The 21,887-nt window shown below is 44.4% G+C and overlaps 1 protein-coding gene across 2 annotated transcripts in view; it reads right to left on the bottom strand.

Annotated features, from left to right (window-relative positions):
- SNX25 (sorting nexin 25) overlaps window positions 1-21,887 on the bottom strand; it is a 385,706-nt gene that overhangs the window by 61,982 nt on the left and 301,837 nt on the right. For both annotated transcript variants that reach the window (XM_073578576.1, XM_073578585.1), the window contains exon 7: window positions 6,550-6,740. In XM_073578576.1, coding sequence (XP_073434677.1) covers window positions 6,550-6,740 — 191 coding nt within the window. The remainder of the gene's footprint in view (window positions 1-6,549; window positions 6,741-21,887) is intronic.

Here is a 21,887-nt window from a genome sequence, read left to right as displayed (position 1 = left end):
CAGCAGTGACGCCGGACTTTGCCAATCACAAAGTCTGCAAAGAGTTGGCGGTAATGGCGCTTTTGAAAATCATGTCACTCACACCAACAGGGTTGTGCTTACACAGGTTTAGTCTAGAAAAATCAATACCCAGATTAGTTGGTCACCCACTGATTTACATGGTTTGATTAGGCCTGTTTCACACATCCGTTTGTGTCCATCAGTCAAAATCCGCCGTTTTGCAAAAAAACAGATCCGCCATTTTTCTTGGCGGATCAGTTTTTTTTCCCATTGAGTTGCATTACCGGCGGATCTTGACGGATGGCCATCCATTGGATCCGGGTTTTTGTGGATCCGCCAAAATTGTGACGTCCGCCGACATGCCCGAACGGACCATGCAACGTTTTTTTGGGCAGCCGGATCCGCATTTCTCACTGCGCATGCCCGAAAGACTTCACTCAGCTGCAAATTTAACCCTAAACTCTGTTCTGGTGGCTGAAAAATTCATTCTCTCTCTCTCCTTCCCCAGGCAGCGGTTCCTTTAAAATTCTTCCTTTGACTGATCAGTTAAAATAACGGTCCGGTGCCAACCGTTGTGGTCAGTACAAGAACGGATCCGTTATCCGCTATTTTAGCAGATTTTGACTGACCAAAAAAACTGATGTGTGAAACAGGCCTTACTTGTTTAACCTCTTCTAAATCCATGTGTTCTCCCTTGTAAAATAATAACACCTATACTCAACTCCGAGCAGTTCCAGTGGTGTCGGCACTGGCTCTTGCAGGGGTTGCATAATATTGTTATGTCATGCAGTCCCTGTGACCAATCATTGCTGCCTTCACTCTCATCGCTTTTTGGATAAATCCAGAGGAAGTGAGAGCTATGGCTGCTTTCTCACCTCCTTCAGATGTCAGTCACCTCCAAAAGGAGGAGAGAGTGAAGGAGCGCCTGAATTGCCACAGTGATCGCCAAAAACTGCACCGGCAGCAGAAGCGAGTAAAAGAGTCATTGTTTTACTGGGAGGAATAAAATAATAGTGATTGAGAAGAGGTTGTCCGACTGGTGGACATCCCCTGTCATTTTACATCAATCAATCACTACGCAACAAAAAGGAGCTAATGACAATGTAAGGGTGCAATACATGCTTTAGTTATTTTTTGCCTATTTCCTTTTTGATGATGTTCCATTTGAGAATGCCCATTGGATGCTGGGATACTCAAACGAGTCATCATCCAGAGGCTAAGGTCAGTAACACAGCCTCTGTCCCCACTAATTGTAAATCAATGATGTCCACTTCAAGGGCCGGGCTAGCCTCTGCTCCACAGAGCATGCTTAGGTTGTCAGTTCCAATGTATGAACAGTGGGAACTTGTCACTGTGGAATATTCTTCTCAGTGCACAGTGACAGTGCGCAGCGACAGCGTGCCATCGGGCAGACTGATGAGAAGTGACGAGCTGGAAAGAGAGCGCACTGTTAGTGTGCATTGTGGGGTGAGAACTTGAAGAGCAGAGACCAGCCCCACACTTAATAGGAAGTTCACTTTGTGGGTAGGGCTAGCCCTTGGTCAATGCGTTCTTTCTTTAACTGCCAGCTGGCGGTGCATCAGTGCACTCCGGCTGTCAGTCTCACCTTTCTAAGGCTAGTTTCACACTAGTGTATAGAGGAGCTGCAGACGGCTGCGGGCTTCCTCCGTGAAGCTCCGCCCCCGGCTGCACCTCTTCTGGTCAGCTCCGCCTCTGTCGGCATGCGGCCTGCGTACCCTATCTTTAGCATTAGGTACGCAGGCCATGCCGATGTATGCGGATGACTCTGCATGCATGGTTTTGACGGTGCGGAGACCTGCGCCAAAAGCAGCATGTTGCATTTTGGTGCGCTCGCCGCACTGTTGAAACGACGCATGTGGAGGCATTCACATACATCGGCACGACCTGTGTACCTAATGCTAAAGATAGGGTATGCAGGCCGCATGCCGACAGAGGCGGAGCTGACAGGAGGATGTGCGGCAGGAGGCGGAGCTTCACGGAGGAAGCCCACAGCTCCTCCATATGCTAGTGTGAAACTAGCCTAATGCCATTAGCCTGCAGACTAACCCTATATCTGCACGTAAATATAGTCATCTGACCCTTTAAATTTCACAGAGTTATTCTGGCTTCACAGCAGTTTGTATTCAGAAAATGTGGTATATCCATCTATCCACAAAATTTCACGAACATATATCACATTCACTACATAGCAAGTGGACCTGTGTACTCTGAAATGCCAGGGCTGAATCTGAGTCCCAGTCTGACCCTGCACACTATATACACATATGTACTGTATATAGACACTATTTAGTCCACTTGAGCCCCTATTTTGTTATTTGAGAGCAATGTTACTGCTCTCTAGAATTTCAGCTCCATCTTCTGCCTTTAATGAAAATTGCTTTTTGCAGCGTGCCCTATCCTGCTAGACAGAAACCATGACTCCGGCATCTAATAGATTTGCTCTCCAGGGCGCACAGTGTGCAGCCTTTTAGTTCCTATCTTCTAAACGTCTCTACTTGGCCGTGATAATACTATAATTAGATTAAATGCCATGCAGATTAATTAAGCCATGTTCAAAGGCGAGCACTAAATATGATTTTCCTTATCTGAGACATTACTACATCTTCAATGAACTACTAATGCTATTGTGGTGTCTAGCGCATTCAGAAACAATTGTAGCCAACACTGGATCTTCCAGAGGATACCAATATGTGCAGAAAGACAGGCGACATCCTCTGCAAGTAGTCTTTTTCAGACAAAGATTATGGTGCCTGTGTTTTTCCACAGGTATTTGAGTATGAGGTTTGGCTGATTTACCTCAGGCTTGGCAAAGATACAGCGGTTGAAATCCGTATTGAAGACGTCAATCACCAATTTTCTAAGTAAATATATTTCTAAAGGTGCTGTTGACATGGAGTTCTCACCAGATGTCGGTAATAACCCATCCAGTCCACACAGGCAAAGAAATCAAACTATAGAGGTCCATAAATTAAGTTGTGTAATAATGAGAAATGACACAGAGAAAAAAAAATTCAACACATGAAGAAAGAAGTGTAAGCCATGGAAAGTCATGCCACCAGCTGAAAACTATCAGCAGGTTCAACTGATGGCCTATAAAGAGGTGTCTCATCACGAAGGTGCCACACAAGAAACAGCTCATGATGGGTAAAATCAGTGACCTGTCTCAAGACCTTTGCAATCTTATTGTTGCAAAAGATACTGATGGCATTGGTTACAGAATAATTTATAAACTACTGAAAGTTCCAGTGAGAACTTTTGGGGCCATAAAATGAAAATGGAAAGAACATTATTTCACCATACACCCACCGGCCACAACCAGGTGTTCCCTGCAAGACTTCAGACAGAAGAATTATCAGAAGAGCTGTCCAACAGCAAATGACCACCTGTGGAGAACTATATTAAAGCCCCCGTCACACACAGCGATCTCGCTAGTGAGATCGCTGCTGAGTCACAAGTTTTGTGACACAACAGCGATCTCATCAGCGAGATCGCTGTGTGTGACACTGACCAGCGACCGTCCCCCTGCCGGGTATCGTTGATCGTCCTGGAATAGCCAGGACTTTTTTTGATTGCTGGTCTCCCGCTGGCCAGCACGCATCGCTGCGTGTGACAGGCGGGAGACCAGCGAGCGGGAGCTGGTAACTAGTGTAATCGCAGGGTTTCTAAGGGGCACGCAGTGCCTAGAAACCCAATGTGTACCTTAGTTACCACGCGCTGATGCAGGGAGCTGGTAACCAAGGTACACATCGGGTTTCTAAGTGACGCACGACCCTTAGAAACCTGATGTGTACCTTAGTTACCAAATCCCTGCATCAGCACGCTGGTAACTAACGTACACAGCGACGCCGCGCACTCGGCGTCGCTGTTGCTGATCGCTGGTGAAGCTGCCTGTTTGACAGCTCACCAGCGATCATGTAGCGACTCACCAGCGATCCTGACAAGTTGATATCATTGTCAGGATCGCTGGTGAGTCGCTATGTGTGAAGGGGCCCTAAGACCTGGAATCGGCAGGTACAATTGCAATCAACCTACATGGCCTGTATGCACGCTCATCATACAAGACTCCATTGCTGAACAAAAGCATGTTCAAGTGCAATTCAAGTTTGCTCAACAACATTTAGACAAGCTTGTGAAATACTGGGAGAATACAGTCTGGTCAGATGAGATCAAAATTGAACTCCCTGGACACCAATATACACACAATGTTTGGAAGCCAAAAGATACTGCAAATCACTCCAAAAACACCATAACGAGAGTGAATTTTGGAGGTGAGAACATCATGGTGTGAGGCTGTTTTTCAGCATACAGCAGTGACAAACTTCATATAATTGAAGAAAGGATGAATGGACAAATTTACTGAGACAATATTGTCAAAAATCTGCTGCCATTTACCAGGATGATGAAGATGAAATAAGGGTGGATATTTCAGCAAACACACAGCCAAGGAAACTCTCAATTGGCTTCACAGAAAGAAAATAAAGCTGCTAGAATGGCCCAGCCAATCACCTGAGCTGAATCCAATAGAAAATTTATGGAAGGAACTAAAGCACAGAGTTCATAGAAGGAGCCCACAGAACCTTCAGGATTTGAAAAGTGTTTGTGTGGAAGAATTGGCAAAACTCACACCCGATTAATGCATGCGACTAGTTTCTCCATACAGGAGTTGTCTTAAAGCAGTCATCACCAACAAAGGCTTTTGTACGAAGTTTTAAATACATTTCAGTAAGCGTGTTCAATACTTTTTTCATGTGGCATTTCTCGCTATTACGCAACTTAAGTTATGGACATCTATGGTTTGATTTCTTTGCCTGCGTGGACTGGATGGATTGTTACTGGCATCTGGTGAGAATGTCATGTCAATGGCACCTTTAGAAATACATTTACTTACATGTTCAATACATATTTCACACACTTCTCCAAAGTTAATTTCAATCAACATTTTAATCAATAGATGTTTGAATAGTAAAAAGTTCCACAATTGGATGCATTCCTGTGGTGACAGTCATTAGATCAGGGGATCGCAATGGATTCTTTTTTTTGAAGTAACACATTGTTAGAAAACATTTGCCTGCCTGTTTTTAATCACAAAATGAATCAGCTGTGATCCCTGTGCTGTCCTGTCTATATACTCTCTTTTGAGTCCTCCCCTGCCCAGGAGCTGTAGTATGATCAGACCATGTTCCTGCACGGTTAGACACAGTACAAAGCAGGTGCACATTTAGAATATCTCAACACGGGAACAATCTTTTCTTAGTTTTTGTTTTTTTTTTAAAAAACACATCCAATTGTGGAACTTATCTTTATTCCAAGATCTATTATATCCATTATTAAAATTTAGTTTGTTTATGGGAAAACCCCTTTAAAGTTTTCCAGGCTGAAATAAAAAAAAAATTGCAATCACTCTATGTGACAGCAGACTAACAAGTTGTTACAATGTGTGATGTGCACACTGTCACAGTTCCTCTGTATCCCCAACGCATGTGGGTAGTCACTCCTCTTACTTCTCTCAATTCTCTATTGAAAGAAGCCAGATGAGACAAATCAGCATGTGACCAAATATAAGCGGTCATCTGATTGCTCACTCGCTGGGGACAATCAGGGGAATCCTGACAGTGAGTGCATTGTACACTGTCACAACATGACATTCTGCAGTCACACAAAGACTGCAGATTTTTTTTTTTTTTTTTTTTTTTTAAACTTTCCAACCTTGCAGTTGAGATACTAATGAGATTTGATAACTTTCAAAGTGGCCCTGGCTCATTGGCCTGCAACACTAGCAGTTACCATAGCCTTGAAATTGTCAGGCGCTACTATTTTTAATACAAAGCTACAAATCCCGATTTACCACTGTGACCCACGCCATTTTTTGAATTTTATTTATCTATTGCACAGGCACCGGCTGATGAATCCTCATTATTGTTCGCCTGCTCTCGCTGCCATCTGTGAGAACAGGCATACGATGATGAGAGTAGTACTCTTATGAGCTGGCGCCTGTGACTGGCAGTAACTTTTCTACCACAGGTCACAGCTGCTGGCTCACACCCTGTCATTTGTATGACAGCATGAAAACCGCAGCTCTCTGACCGGCAGTAACGAACTTGCCGAAGTACAGTGTCAGTGTTAGTCGCGCTGTCACACAGATGACAGTGTGGGAAACGCCGGATGTTCGGGCTGCCAAACCTGAACAGTTACACGGATTTCAGGAGAAGGCCTTGTTCGGGTCTGTGCATGGACACTAGGTGTTCAGTACTGACCCCGAACTTCACCATTCTGGAAGTGGCACTTTTAAGTGGCCCTTGCAGGCAAACAATATGACTGCATAACAGAAAGGCTCGCAGTGCTGCTCCCGTTTACACTGGACCCTTAAGAAACTGTACACTCTGCCTCTACAGAAAGCATCTAAAACATATCAAAGGCAACCAAAATACTATTTCTTGCATTGCTCCTCCGTATAAAGCACTGAAAAAAAATACAAAAATAAAAGTTTATATTAAAGACAATTGATGACTGACATATGACTAAGAATACCTTCTGACTCTGGGGACAATCCGAATCATCGGTGGCTCCATCTTCCTGTTGGTCGTAGGCTGGACCACCAAGGAGCCGGATCCGTTTCTCACACTGCTTTTTGGCAACAGTCAGCTGATTGATGTACCTTTTCATATTGCGCGCTCTCAGCAGATCAGCTTTCATGGCTGCTGTCTCTTTGCCTTTTGAATCTATTGATAAATCATAAAAAAATCAACAAACTTTGCAGTTAACATAAATGTAAAATGTCTATAATCACATAAAAGACTGATGAGGAAAAAAAACAGGTACTGTATATAATAAATGAAACAAAGTAAAAGATAAGGTTCATAAAATTAGATTACAACTGATCAGAAGTGCCAATACATACAAAATTGGAAGGTCTAGCATGAATATAGGCCTTTGTGTGTAATGTCGTGGCCTGATACGTGAGGTTCAGTCTGGTCAGCACGCGCAACAGTGCTTATAACTTTTACATAAAACCATGATTTGAGCAGTAGGCAATTTTCTGATGACACATTCGCTTTAATGAATTGGACTATCTTTCTGCTGCCCGTGACATAACTTATGCCATATTTGTGATCTAAATTATAGTGACTCAGATAGGCCACACTCAGTCATGCCACGTTCCACCCAATTTTTTAAAAAGTTGGTGTCGCTGGTGCACCATTACATATTTTTGCACAACTATGCGTTACTCTAGAAGCTGCAACTTTTCTACTCCAGTTTTCTTGCAAAAAGGGCTTGATGAATCGGCCCCCCGACAGCAGAAAGTTAGGCTAGGCAGTGTTTATGCTCCTGATTGTTCACAGTGGTTCTCGCTGGGTGATAAACCTAGTGTGTCATTACTGTCTAGTCTAAGTTTACACTATTAGTTGGCGGCTTACTTTGTGCTAGAAACTTCACTAAAATCTTGGCACATTTTATTGGGTGCACGATAGGCCACTCTTTACCATTTGGTCATGTCTCCAGCCATGGAATCCCATAGTGAAGAGAAATATATAACACAAAATAGGTATCCTGCAGGCCATAAAAGAACTTTTTTGTCGCAAATAGCTCCGGAATTCTGGGCACATTTAACTTGATGAAACACCATTATTTGCATAAGTGTTGATGAAGTGAAAATGTACATCAGTGTTTGTCATCCACAAATATGTAAATTACTGCGGGAAAAATATAATCAAGTCCCATTTTCATCGCTTCTCCACACCGCTATCTACAATATTCTCACTGAGTCACACAGGTCTGGTAACCGTGTGGGGAAAAAAACTGTAATAAAAAGACAAAGGATTGATATGATGTATTTTTTTTTTTTTAAACTCACCATAGGAAAAAACAAAAAGCAAGGCAAAAAAAATAAATTTCAGATTTTAGAAGTTTCATTAATTTTGCTGTTACATAGATTGACTTGTTTTTGCGATTAGTCTCTCACGAGACTGAGCAAATCCCAAAGAATATCTAAAATGATAATCTCTCTAATAAACAGAAATTAGCTCTGAAAGAGCTATAAAAAAAAACAAAAAAAAAAAACCTCAAAGATGTCATAATCAAGCCTTCGAAACACAAGCTGCGGAGGCACCATCACATGTTTCTCAACGCAAGCAATGACTAGCCAGGTCTTTCCCCCAGAAGGAACAACCACGGGAAGGGCAGTCTCCAATTAAGGAAACTACCTATGCCAAAACATGGTATCCATCCACAGACAGCTGTTTCAGGGTATTGCCCCTTATCAGTGTGGAGTAGGAAACTGGCCAGTAGGAGCAATGTCTAGTGGAAGACTGTGAAAAGTGAGGATGAATGAACTCATGGAGATCAACATCCAACACTGCGGAGACACCATCACATGTTTCTCAACGCAGTGATTCTAGAGCAATGCCCCCATCCCTTATGGGAAATACTGGCCAGTTTCCTACTCCACACTGATGAGGGGCAATACCCCGAAACAGCTGTCTGTGGATGGATACCATGTTTTGGCATAGGTGGTTTCCTCCATTGGAGACTGCCCTTCCTGTGGTTGTTCCTTCCCGGGGAAAGACCTGGCTAGTCATTGCTTGAGCTGAGAAACATGTGATGGTGTCTCCGCGGCTTATGTTTTTACATATTTCCCATAAGGGATGGGGGCATTGCTCTAGAATCACTGTGTTGAGAAACACGTGATGGTGTCTCTGCAGTGTTGGATGTTGATCTCCATGAGTTCATTCATCCTCACTTTTCATAATCAAGCCTTCAGACAATGGCGGAAACGTTGTCATTTGGCCAACATCTTTATATGAAAAGGAGATGTTCAGACAACTTAAATATAGTGATTGCTATCAAAGACCAACATTCAAGCCTTTGTCTAAATTTAAGCTGGAAATATTGGTCACACTGTCTGAAGAGGTAGATCAAGGTGTTCTCATTTCTAAACAAATGGATGGGCTGCTGATCAGTGATCGCACAGTGGCTGGAATCTATCTCCTTCCTGAAGGTACTGTCACACTTAGCGATGTACCAGCGATCCCGACCAGCGATATGACGCTGTCAGGATCGCTGGTACATCGCTAAGTCGTCGCTAGTGAGCTGCCACACAGGCAGATCTCACTAGCGACATCGCTGGGGACGGGGGTCGCTACTTACCTGTCAGACCAGGCGATCCTGCGTCCTCCCGCCCGGCTCCACGCGTCGCTCGTCGTCACAGCAGGAAGCGCCGCAGGAAGCAGACGACGAGAAACGGTCCAGCCTGTTCTCGCGCGATCAGCGATAACCAGCGGGGGAGCGGGTTGTAGGTAAGTATCACACACAGCGATGTCGCTAGCAATATCGCTATAATGTCACTAGTTATAGCGATATTGCTAGCGATATCTCTTAGTGTGACATGCCCTTGAGATCCACAAGAAACCGGTCAATCCAGCAGGTAGGCCGATTGTATCAGGTGTTAATTTATGTGAGCCACTTTGCAAAATGATCAACCATTATCTAAAACCACTGGTGGAGCCATTTCCCTCACACTTCAAGGACACTATTTTGTTATGCAAAGTTGATGGTATCCAGTTAGACCAGGAAACGTGGTTGGTAACATGTGACGTGTAATCCTTGTATAAGGCATGAGGATGTAATTAGGGCCGTGGAATTTTTTCTGGATTCTAGTCTTAATTCCAAGCTCTGTGCTTTTCTGCTGCGAGCACTCAGACTTGTGCAAAGTCACAACTTCTTTATGTTTAAGGAGGTACTCTACCTACAGCTCCAGGGCACCGCTATGGGGGCGTATTGTGCGCACTCATATGTAGAGATGAGCGAATTTGATCAGGTCAGGGCTTATTCGGCAAACTATAGCTCTTACCAAATAAGCTGCAGCGAGAACCCAGCTTCCTGGATCGGCTGATCAGATGTCCGGCTCCACAGCTGCATGTGTCACAGCTGTGTGACAGTCATGACACATGCATAGAGAGCCTATTTGTTGGGTTCACCACCAATTTTAGCATTCATGTCACATCTGATACCCATTACTCTGGATGTATTTTTGATTTTCTTTTTCCAATAAAGTGCACACGTGTATTCACAGTTTTGTCATTTTTTTCATTCACTTAATTTTTTGGGTGTATATTTTGGGTCATGATCAACGCTTGGTTACATTATTGCATGTCATCATGCACGTGTGCACTTATATAGTCATGCATAAGCTTTTGTGTGTATATATTTCACTTCATATTATCGCATTCTTCATTAAATATATATATTTTTTTTTCAATTCACTCTGGCACTTTATATATGGGTATATATAAGTGTGTGTCTATGTAAGCATTTGCTTGTATATGCAGCTGCGTATGTGCATGCACTTATTAGTTCATATTTTAATAGCACTGTGTGTCTTTCACCCTTTCGTCACGTTGTCAATTTTTGTGCGATGTGGATAGTGTGTGAGATGATTGCATATATGGGCACATATACAGATGAAATCAGAAGTTTACATACTGTACACAATATATAAAAAATATATGCATGTTTTTCTAAATATCTGCCATGAAATCAGAATAAACCTTTCCCAATTTAGGTCAATTAGGATTACCATAATTATTAATATTTGCCAAATTCCGGAATAACAGAATAATAAGAGAGAGAATGTTTTAAGGCATTTTTATTACTTACTGCAAAGTCAAAAGTTTACATATATTTCATTAGTATTTGGTACCATTGCCCTTATCCACTTAGTGACAGAGCCAATTTGGTACTTTATAACCAAGCCAATTCTTACAATTCTGACCCACTGTCACTATATGACATTTCAGGTTATAGCTTTGGAACGCTTCAATGTATCCCACTGATTGAGAAAGTTTTTCCTGACATATTGAACTTCATGTCAGTGGTAAAATTTCTTCTATACAACTTGCGTTTATTTAGGGAAAAACGGAAATTTGGCGAAAATTTTGCAATTTTAAAACTTTTAATTTTTGTACACTTAAATCAGACAGTGGTGTCACAAAATAGTTTATGTCTACTTTACATGAGCACAATTTTGGAAACAATTTTCTTATTAGGAGGTTATAAGGGTTAAAAGCTGACCAGCGATTTCTAATTTTCCAACAAAATTTACAAAACCATTTTTTTTTAGGGACCACCTCACATTTGAAGTCAGTTTGGGAGGGGAGGGTCACTCTACAACAGAAAATACCCAAAAGTGACACCATTCTAAAAAAAAACAAGTGCACCCTTCAAGGTGCACAAAACCACATTCAAGTTAAATTAACCCTTCAGGTGCTTCACGAGAACTAAAGCAATGTGAAACGAAAAAAAATGAACATTTTACTTTTTTCACAAAAAAATTACTTTGGAACCAATTTTTTATTTTATTTTCACAAGGGTATCAGGAGAAAATGGACCACAAAATTTGTTGTGCAATTTCTCCCGAGTCCGCCGATACCGATATGTGGGAAATGCCACTGTTTGGGTGCATGGCAGGGCTCAGAAGGGAGGGAGCACCATATGACTTTCTGAACGCAAAACTGGCTGGAATCAATGGTGGCGCCATGTCATGTTTGGAGACCCCCTGATGTACCTAGACAGTGGAACCCCCCCCAATCCCAACCCCAACACACCCCTACTCCCCTAATCCCAACCCTAACCCCAACACACCCCTAACCCAAACATCCCTAAACCCAACACACCTCTAACCCTAAACCCAACCCTAACCCCAACACACTCCTAACCCCAACACACCACTTACCCTAATCCCAGCCCTAACCCCAATCCCAAACCAATCTGTAATCCCAACCCTAACCACAAATCTAACCCCCATTTTCGCCCATCCCACTTTAGCCCAACTCTAACCCTAATGGGAAAAAAGGAAGTAAATACATTTTTTTATTTTATTATTTTTTTTACTTAGGGGGTGATTTTATTTTGATCACTGCGATTGGGTCTATCACAGTCATCAAAATGAACCAATAGGAAAAATTTCCTATCGTTGCTTGGTGCTGGCTGGCAGATCTCGGTGCGTGCACTGCGCATGTGCACGCCATTTTTTCTCGGAAGAAGACACTGGCGGCACGGGGGACGCAGGGACACTAGAGGTACCGGGGGAGAATCGGGGGATCCCATTTCTCTCTGCTGTGATGTGCAATCACATCAGAGGAAAGAGAAATTAAATGGAGGAGAAAAAAAAAAAAAAAAAAAAAAAAAAAAAAATCGGATTTGCAGTCACCACTATACCGTTAATAAAGGTGATCACAACACCACTGGGGTCAATAAAAACTAATCCGAATCATGTTCTCTGGGGTCTAGCCGAGACCCCGGAGAAATTCCGACTCTGGGGGCGCTATACACTTATTTCTCAGTGCCGTTAAAAAGCGGTGCTGAGGCATAAGTACCCTTTAACTGCCGACGCTAAAAGGCGTATCGGTGGTCGTTAAGGGGTTAAACTGAATTACTTGGGTCACACTTTTGGGATATCCTTCCACAAGCTTCTCACAATAGTTGGTCGGAATTTGGGCCTATTCCTCCTGACAAAAGTGGTGTAACTGATCCAGGTTTGAAGGTCGCCTTGCTCGCAACCTGCCTTTTCAGCTTTGTCCATAAATTTTCAAAAGGATTGAGATCAGGGCTTTGTGATGGCCTCTCCAAAACATTGACTTTGTTATCCTTAAGCCTTTTAGTTGCCATTTTGGCAGTATGCTTCGGGTCATTGTCCATTTGGAAGATCCATTTCCACCCAAGCTTTAACTTCCTGGCTGATGTCTTGAGGTGTTGCTTCAGTATTGCCACATAATCTTCTTTTCTCATGATGCCATCTATTTTGTGAAGTGCACCAGTCCCTTCTGCAGCAAAACAACCCCACAACATGATGCTGCTACCCCCGTCTTTCACAGTGGGGATGGTGTTCTTAGACTTCAAGCTTCTCCCTTTTTCCTCCAACCATAACGATGGTCATTATGCCCAAAAAGTTCAATTTTAGTTTCATCGTACCACAGGGCGTCTACAAAAATTCAGGTCTTTGTTCCTGTGTGCATTTGCAAAAACATTAATCTGGGTTTTAAAATTTTTCTTCATTAAGTCTTACTGCATCGATTATAAACTTAGGTGTGTTACTGTAAAAGGCTGAAGTAGTTCCACAAGAAAAAAAAATCAAATAGAAATAGTAAGGCCGGTTTCACATTAGCGCTTTTTAAGCGCACGCACGGCCGGGGGTAGCTCCGCCCCCGAGCCGGCTCTCTGCCCGGCGTGCCCGCCCCTTGCTTGTAGCGCCGCCTACTAGCGGACAGCGGCGCCTGCGATCGGCGCACCCTATCTTTAGCATAGGGTGCGCAGATCGTGCGCAGGCCGTGCGCTAGTTGCGCTTTGACCTGCGCTGCGCACTTTTGACGGTGCGCCGTGCGCGCCAAAATCGAACTTTTCGGATTTTGGTGCGCACGGCGCACCGTCAGAAGTGCGCAGCGCAGGTCAAAGCGCAACTAGCGCACGGCCTGCGCACGATCTGCGCACCCTATGCTAAAGATAGGGTGCGCCGATCGCAGGCGCCGCTGTCCGCTAGGAGGCGGCGCTACAAGCAAGGGGCGGGCACGCCGGGCAGAGAGCCGGCTCGGGGGCGGAGCTACCCCCGGCCGTGCGTGCGCTTAAAAAGCGCTAATGTGAAACCGGCCTAAGACTGTACATTTGACAGATTTAAAAAGTGATTGTCTCCATCGAAAAGTAAAAAAAAAACCTAAAAAAAAAAACTTAAATATCTTCAAAATATATAAATATATCACCCTATCACCGCTGTTCAGAGCCTTCCTAAGTGACTGTTCTGTCACTGACTAGCTGCAGCTCCACTGCTGGCATCCACAATAATCAGCAGAATGAAGCACCACTAACCCCTTTAGCAGGGCCGGCGTCAGCACCCGGCGCACCCGGGCAAGTGCTGGGGCCCTGGCGAGACAAGGGAGGACCCACTCACGCTGTCTGGGATACCCGCCGCCATGCCCCCCATGCACCGACCCCATCCACGCCCTCCCAGAGACCCTCCGCAGCCAGCAATGAGTCATCGCTGGGCTGTTGTCTTCTGGCACAGGACCTGTGATGAGGTCACAGGAAGGGAGGAGTGAGGGGTCACATGATCAGAAACCTCAGTGTCTGCAGGACTCTGCTGTGCTTGTGGTCGTCATGGTGCTGGAAGAGGGAAGTTTGTGTGTGGGGTTAGGAGGGGTTTACAGGGGAGATGTAGCAGAGCCATGTGTGCACAGAGCGGAGCAGCGTGTGCCTACTTGGTGTACGGAGCGGAGCCGCGTGTGCCTACTTGGTGTATGGAGCGGAGCCGCGTGTGCCTACTTGGTGTACGGAGCGGAGCCGCGTGTGCCTAGTAGGTGTACGGAGCGGAGCCACTTGTGTCTTCGAGGTGTACGGAGCGGAGCCGTGCGTGCCTACGAGGTGTACGGAGCGGAGCCCTGTATGTACAAAGTGTACGGAGCTGAGCTGTGTTTACGGAGCGGAGCAGAGTGTGTAAGGGGTGTACGGAGTGAAGCCGCATGTGTATGGAGCGGAGCCGTGTGTGTACGAGGCATACAAACCGGAACCGTGTGTATGAGGTGTGCGGAGTCGTGCGCGTACGAGGTGTATGGTGGGGAGCATTCATACCTCCCAACCATCCCAGATCCTGCGGGACAGTCCCGATTTTGAGAGAGAGACTGCCCCAGCCGGGAGCTTACTTTTCCCACGGACAAGGAGCACTTTAAAACTCACACGTGACGTTCTACCAGAAGTGACGCGCTGGAAGCTGACTGGAAATGAGGTAATTTCAGGAGGAGATTTTGACGGAACCATGGAGGCACTTCAGGGAATGCTTCAGATCCATCACCGTGTCCTCCTCCGACAGCACGAACAGCTGGATCACCTTGGAATCGGGGATGCCGGCCATGTGAGCGGATCATGATATGTCCTGCATTGGGAAGCTCAGGTGGGCAATACAATGGGAGCCGGGCTGCTATGGTATCTTTATAGAATATTTCTCTCTGTTTCTTTCCCTCTCTCTGTTCTTTTGCTCTTTCTGATCTTTCTTTCCCCTCTGTTCTCTCTCTCTCTCTATTCTTTCTTTCCCCTCTTTCTCTCTGTTCTTTCTTTTGGTTTCTTCCCCTCTTTCTCTCTACCACTCTGTTCTTTCTTCTCTTTCTTTTTTTCTCTCTGTTCTTTATTTCTTTCCCCTCTTTCTTTCTCTGTTCTTTCTTTCACCTTCTAATCTTTCTCTGTTCTTTTATTCTCTGTTATTTTGTTCTTTCTTTCTCTATTCTTTCTTTCTCATCTTTCTTTCATATGTACACTGCTAATCAATAGCCTCCTTCACATGAATGTGTTTTGCCACAGAGCTTGTGTCCGTGTGGATCACATGCGTGTTCGTGTGATCCACACGGAGACAAGACCGTTATTAGCCAGCCACACGGCATGAATCGTGGTATGTGTTAAAGGGGGGGCCCACTGAGACTCTTTCGCCCGGGGCCCTCAAAAACCTGGAGCCAGCCCTGCCCTTTAGACTGGAGAGTCCGTGTGCATGCCCGAACAAAGCTTAGTTCTTCCACTGGGCACAACTTTTTTAGACAGCGCCCTTAGAGAATTAATGGAGAGATGGTGGTCGGGCATCAGATATGCCCCTACACTTTATAATGGGAATAAAAATGCCCAATTTGCTGATCAGAAAAGGTTCGTTTACACCAAAAGATTAATGTGAACGAGTTTCAAGAATGCTCATTTCAAGATTATTTTGCCGTGTAAACAGGACGACGATCACTGTATGAACGATCAAAATGCTTGCTCATCAGGTGAAAATCTCTTGTGTAGCATAAAAGAGGATTCTTCCTGGCATCACATTGCCTTATGTAATCAGGACTCGCACTGCTGATAACTGTGGCAGCCCATTGTAGAGCGATCTACTACAGACTGTTCAGTACGCATCATTCATGGAGATTTGCCGGTGTGAATCAAGGACCGGCCCATGTAAATAGGACTTTAAGTAGGTGGTGATCTATTCCGTGGATAGGCAATAACTTGCTTTCACCGGATCACTTATCTAAAGAATTTCCTTTTAATTCTGTTTGGTTGATGATTGAATCATACATGGCGGTCGGCATTGTGTTCCCTCATTTTCCCTTTTCAGTATATTATGGATTGCCATCCCAGCAGGTCACCATATCCTAGCAGGTGTACAGCACGAATATTATTTGTGGGCTGAAAAATACATGTTATTTCTTCACACAGCAGCCAATTGTTGTCATAGTGAAAATAAATATAGTAGGATCATGCATGACCTCCGCTCCTCCTCGGCTTCTAGCTGTTTCCAGTCTTTGGTACGTGACTTGAACACTGACTCCACAGGCAGATTTATCTCACAGACTTGTGGCCATGTGAGCACAGACACTGTCATACACATCTGATTATGCAGAGCTCTTTTCTGTTCTCAGAAGTCATCAATTAGACTTCCCAGAAAATAAGTGTGAGCAGAAATACTCTACTCAAACCCTTTATTTCAAAACCTGTGTGACTTTCATGATGGACTGGGCCTTATACCACAAGACCCCATCCTAAAACCTGGGGTTCTGATTATTTTCCATTAAATCAATAGACTACTAATTGCAAGGCTTAAAGGGAACCTGTCACGAGGTTTAACCAATACGAGATGTGGCCACCACCTTTCAGGGCTTATCTACAGCATTCTATAGCACTGTATATCTGCCCCCAACCCGACCTGGAAGAGAAGAAAAAGAACTTGACCTGGAAAAGAAAAAAGAACTTATTATACTCACCTGGGGGCAGTCCGATCCGAAGGGAGTCTATGTTCTTGGTCTGGTGCTTTCCATCTTCTTACGGTCGCCATCCTTCATGATTCTTGTGGATGACAGGTCCTTGCATCATCCTCAAAGTCTTCATGGCCTCATGCTCCTGCGCAGGCATACTTCTTTTGTCTGACTAGGGCAGAGTAAAGTACTTGCAGTGGGTAGGTGCTGAAAAAGCTCAATGCATAATAGAAGCTTTTTTCTCTTACATGTCGGGTTGGGGGCAGATATGCAACATTATAGAACGCTGTATATCAGCCCTGAAAGGTGGTGGTCGTAACTCGTATCAGCCAAACCTGATGACAGGTTCGCTTTAGAAAGAACCTGTCAGCATGATAATGTAATGTAAAAGTAAAAACATGGTTGTAATGACACTGTAATCTTGATTACATTGATACATTTGGTGAAGAAATCAGCACTGTGATGAAGGAGCAGCTGCCATCTTAGATATGGGGCATAATGCTCGCCTCATGTCTGAGCTTGGCCTGTCCCAGTGATGCCATTTTGATCTGAGTTCACAAGAATTACAGGCAGCTAACTGCTCCTACCCCCCCCATGGCCTGTAAGCATATTGAAGAAAGCAGGATTTAGTGCTCCAATGTTGAATAGCAAGGTCTTTTAGTATGGTAATGAGATAAGGCCAAAACAGAACTTCAAAGCTTGAGTAGGAGCCACGCCAGCATGGGGCATGAAGGTGCCTGGGGGCTTCAATTAGAGTATACCTGCCAGCTGGACACAGAAATACACATCCATTGTCTCTCCCAGCCACTCCGACTCCATCCTAGGATCATGGATTATGAGCACACCTTTCGAGTTACAGACTTATAAAAAATATCAGCGTGACCCTGAGGAAATCGCGCATCTGGCAGTGCGACTCCAGAGTCGGTGAGGGCTCTGGGACACGAGATATAGAGATTGGCCCTCCACAGCGACCCAATGGGGCCAAGTTTGCTCTCCATACGACAGGCAAAACAAACCGCATTCACTGGTACCTCTCGTGTCCTGATCTGATCATCCTGGAGGAAGTTACCCCCTTTCTTAGATATTGGGAATAAGTTATGCAGGGAGCCAAAGGGGGGAGATTACTAGCCCACCCTCTGACAGGGGGGGGAGGAACCCAGCATGCTTAAGAACTGGGAGCACGTGGCAGAGTCTCTCTCTCACAGAAGAACCAGATGATGTTGATCTAAGAAGGAACTGGGGACAGATCTACCAAGGGAGCAGCGGCATGCGCTTTAGGGTCTGTCCGGCAACTAAGATTCTTGTACCTGTGGACTGCAGAGCTCCTGGCATCCACATGCAACCTACAACCTGGAAAATTGACCTCCAGCTTAATATCTCTAAGTCTTGTACCATTATTGCTATATTTTTACTCTGACTGCAAATCCACTGTAATTCCGTTGTATAGCTTACTGTATATTTCTGTAATTATGTAGTGCGCCCTTAAGGCAATTAAACCATAAAATTAATCTTGGGCTGATGCTTTTACTCTGATTACAGATCTTAGAATACCCAGCGGGTAACAGGACATCCTCCCCGGCGGCCATTTGCTCTAGGTGCAGTTCCCTTACGGACCTGAGAGACAAAGGGGGCGCCGGAGAGCTGTGCATGTGTAGTTACGTCACATTGGTGACGTGGGAGGAACCAGTCTTCCTTCACAAGCATTTGTAGTTTTCTAGCAATTAGATTTTGGTGCACAGGGGCCGGATTGTACACAGGGTCTTCTCCTTTTGTGTGATTCCCCGGCCACTCTGCCTCCGGTCTCCTCATGATCTGCCTCCTCTGTTTGAAATCTTAGCAGTGACCTGTCACTAAAAGATTGGAGGCAGGCAGAGGGGCCGGGGAGCACAGAGACAGAGAGAAGACCCCTTGTACAGTACGGCTACTGTACACCGAATTCTAAATTACCATACTATAAAACTTCAAATTGTGATTAAAAACAACAAAAAAAGCGGGTTTCTTCACCACAGGTGTCAATGTAATCAGTATTACAGCACCATTATAGCTGTTACCGTATAAAATTGTGCCAACAGGCTCTCTTTACGGTGATTGCTGACCAACAGCTTTCTCCTAACAGTGTAGGTAGAAAGGTGTTGACAAGAAAATGGGGGGAGCCGACAGGTCCTCAAATGAATGGGCAAAAAAAAAAAAAAAAGCAAAAATGCCTTAAAACTGCAACAAAAATCAGTATTTAACGCAGCCTTTTCCTGTCAGCACTAATTTTTGCAGCAGAAAAATCTGTTGCAAATACGTATCGTGTGCAGATACCCTAACAGGTTTATTATAAAGTCTAAGAAATTAAAAAAAATTCTGTCATCCTGAGGCTGCAGGGTATCATCTAACAGTAAGCTTAGTGGGATTTTCGGGTTTTGCATCAGGAAACAGATACAAAAACAAAACTGATGTCTTGGGTTGTGTAGTATGGCGCCTTCATCACTTCTCTTTAGTGTTTCTTGACTCCTTGTATTATGGATAAGGATGAGCGGTACCGACTATTAACTGCGATAACCTTACTGACGTCCACACTCGTTGCAGCATCTGGATTCACATGCTACTGCCAGTATATGCCGACTGCCATGCTGAGTGGTCGCATTACTCATGTCACTGCTCACTACAGCATTGGGATGTAGCAGAGTCGGGGGATTGTCGTGGGACATGGGATGAATTTATGGTGGACCTCTTTTTATTATTTGATTTTTTTTTTTAAAGGAAGTGAGTAAGAGCGTCGGAGCATACTTTGTACAAATATGGGACATTTCTCGGAGTGTTTATTGCTTTTGATTACGGGGTTAATAATGGGGGGGTTTCTTATAGACGCCTCTCCATTGTTAACCCCTGGGCTTGATGTCAGTGGATATTACACAGCTGATATCAACCCCAAAGCCATTACCCCGCCGGCAAACACACTACGGCAAGCGGGAAAAGTCTAGACTAAGGCTAGTTTCACACTAGCGTTTATTTCCTGCAGCGCACAGCGCCGCTAAGCCCCGCCCCCTGCCGGCTCCCTGCCCGCCCCATCCGGTCATGGGCGCCTACTAGCGCACATGGACGCTTGCGATCTGCGCACCCTATCTTTAGCATAGGGTGCGCAGATCGTGTGCTGGCCGTGCCCTAGTAGGATTTTAGCGTGCGCTGCGCACTTTTGAAGGTGCGTCGTGCGCGCCAAAATGCAACATGCTGCGTTCGGCGCACACTAAAATCCTACTAGCGCACGGCCAGCGCATGATCTGCGCACCCTATGCTAAAGATAGGGTGCGCAGATCGCAAGCATCCATGTGCGCTAGTAGGCGCCGATGACCGGATGGGGCGGGCAGGGAGCCGGCAGGGGGCGGGGCTTAGCGGCGCCGTGCGCTGCAGGAAATAAACGCTAGTGTGAAACTAGCCTAAGAGCCAGAATTGTCACATCTAATAGATGCGCCATTTCTGGGGCAGCTGAGGGCTAGTGTTAATAGTTTTGGATGGGGCTAATATCCATGGCCCCTTCCTAGCCTATTACTATCAGCCCCAATCTGTGTGATTTGCCTTAGGTGGTTAATAATAGGGGGGACCCCTGCCATTTTTTTTAGGGTCTCCCCATTTTTAATAACCAGATAAAGCACAGCTGACAGCTAGGTGCTGATAATAGGCTGGGGAGCTCAATGGATATTGGCCCCTTCCCCGCATAAGACTAGCTCACATATGTCTGCTTTCCCTTGGCTGATTTTTAAAAATAGGGGGGAATTCGACATCATGTTTTTCATTTATTAACAAGCACAGTAAACTACACACGCAGAGCACTGATTCACTTAGACCTCCGCCTCTTGGCTCAATATTTTTAATTTTTTTAAATTCTATTTTATTTTAAGTCATTTTCCTATCCACATTTGTTTGCAGGGAAATTGCCCTGCTCTTAACCCCATTTTACGTCCTTTTCCAGCCCCCTAGCCCTATTTAACAACACCAAATTTAGGGTCCCATTTGGCTTGTATTGGGTTTCGGGGTCAAGTTTGGACCCAAACCTGAACTTTAATGACTTTGCTCATTCCTAATTATGGACCAAGTAGTAGTAAATGGCTGCCCAATCTGGCCCACCTGGCACAGAAATCTAGGTTTGATGGGTGCCATTAAAGTACATTGTAGTAACCAAATGTGTGTTGTGACAATAAAAAAAAAATAACCAGACGCGAATAAAAATTTATTAGATATGTATTAAAAGGATGAAAACATCCAATGACAGAAATACACACAACGCAAAATAAATTATAAAAGTAAAAATACAAGTAAAGGGGCTTGATGCCACCACCCTACACCTTAATCTATTCTGGATGGCACCCTAGAGGAAACGACAGTGGCGCCCCCGCTCCTTGGCAGCTGTCCCTGTTATTCCTGAATGACCCTGGATAAAGGGAGGGAAATATCAGTGAGAGCAGAACTAGGTAAAAATGGAACACAAATGTTGTCACTTTGACCAAGAAATCTCGTGATATTGTGGTATTGATGCATCCAGGGACATATAGTAAACAACCAAGACTAATGGGTCAGTGGAACCAATAAGGAGATACAGGGAACAGCTGATAGTGAATCCATAACATTTGTACACCTCAGGTGTACAGTCAGCTGTTTTAGCCTTGCAAAAAAACATGACATTTTTTCAGCATCATACCCCTTCTGATCCATCTTTTTTATGCTAAACTAACTTACTAGAGATATATTTTTCTCTTACAAATGCCAATAAAAACCTTAGTGGGAAGTCCTGAAGTGACTAAGAACCAGATGTGAAAAGGTACATCATGACCTTACCACTTAGAATTAGTCTGCCAGAAAAAAATACAATAGTGCATACATTAATACAGTGCAGACACTTCTCCACATTATGGTGTAGACAAAAAACTTCCCCTGCAACAGTTGGGAAAATTGTCTTATTACATTAAGCGCATTTTGACTGTGCCGGGGGCTAAGTGCAATATATAGCAAGAAATACGGTATAAAAGGTTATATTTTCTCTGATTAATTTGTCTTTTAAACTAATACAGATATTCAAACCTTTGTAATTCGCTGAAGTTTTTGGTAGTTATGAAATTTAGGGTA

Source organism: Dendrobates tinctorius, unplaced genomic scaffold, assembly GCF_039654945.1.
Source record: "Dendrobates tinctorius isolate UK_male_01 unplaced genomic scaffold, ASM3965494v1 ptg000008l, whole genome shotgun sequence".
Lineage (NCBI taxonomy): Eukaryota > Metazoa > Chordata > Amphibia > Anura > Dendrobatidae > Dendrobates > Dendrobates tinctorius.
Note: the sequence above shows the minus strand (reverse complement) of the source record. Positions and strands in the feature narration are given on the sequence as shown.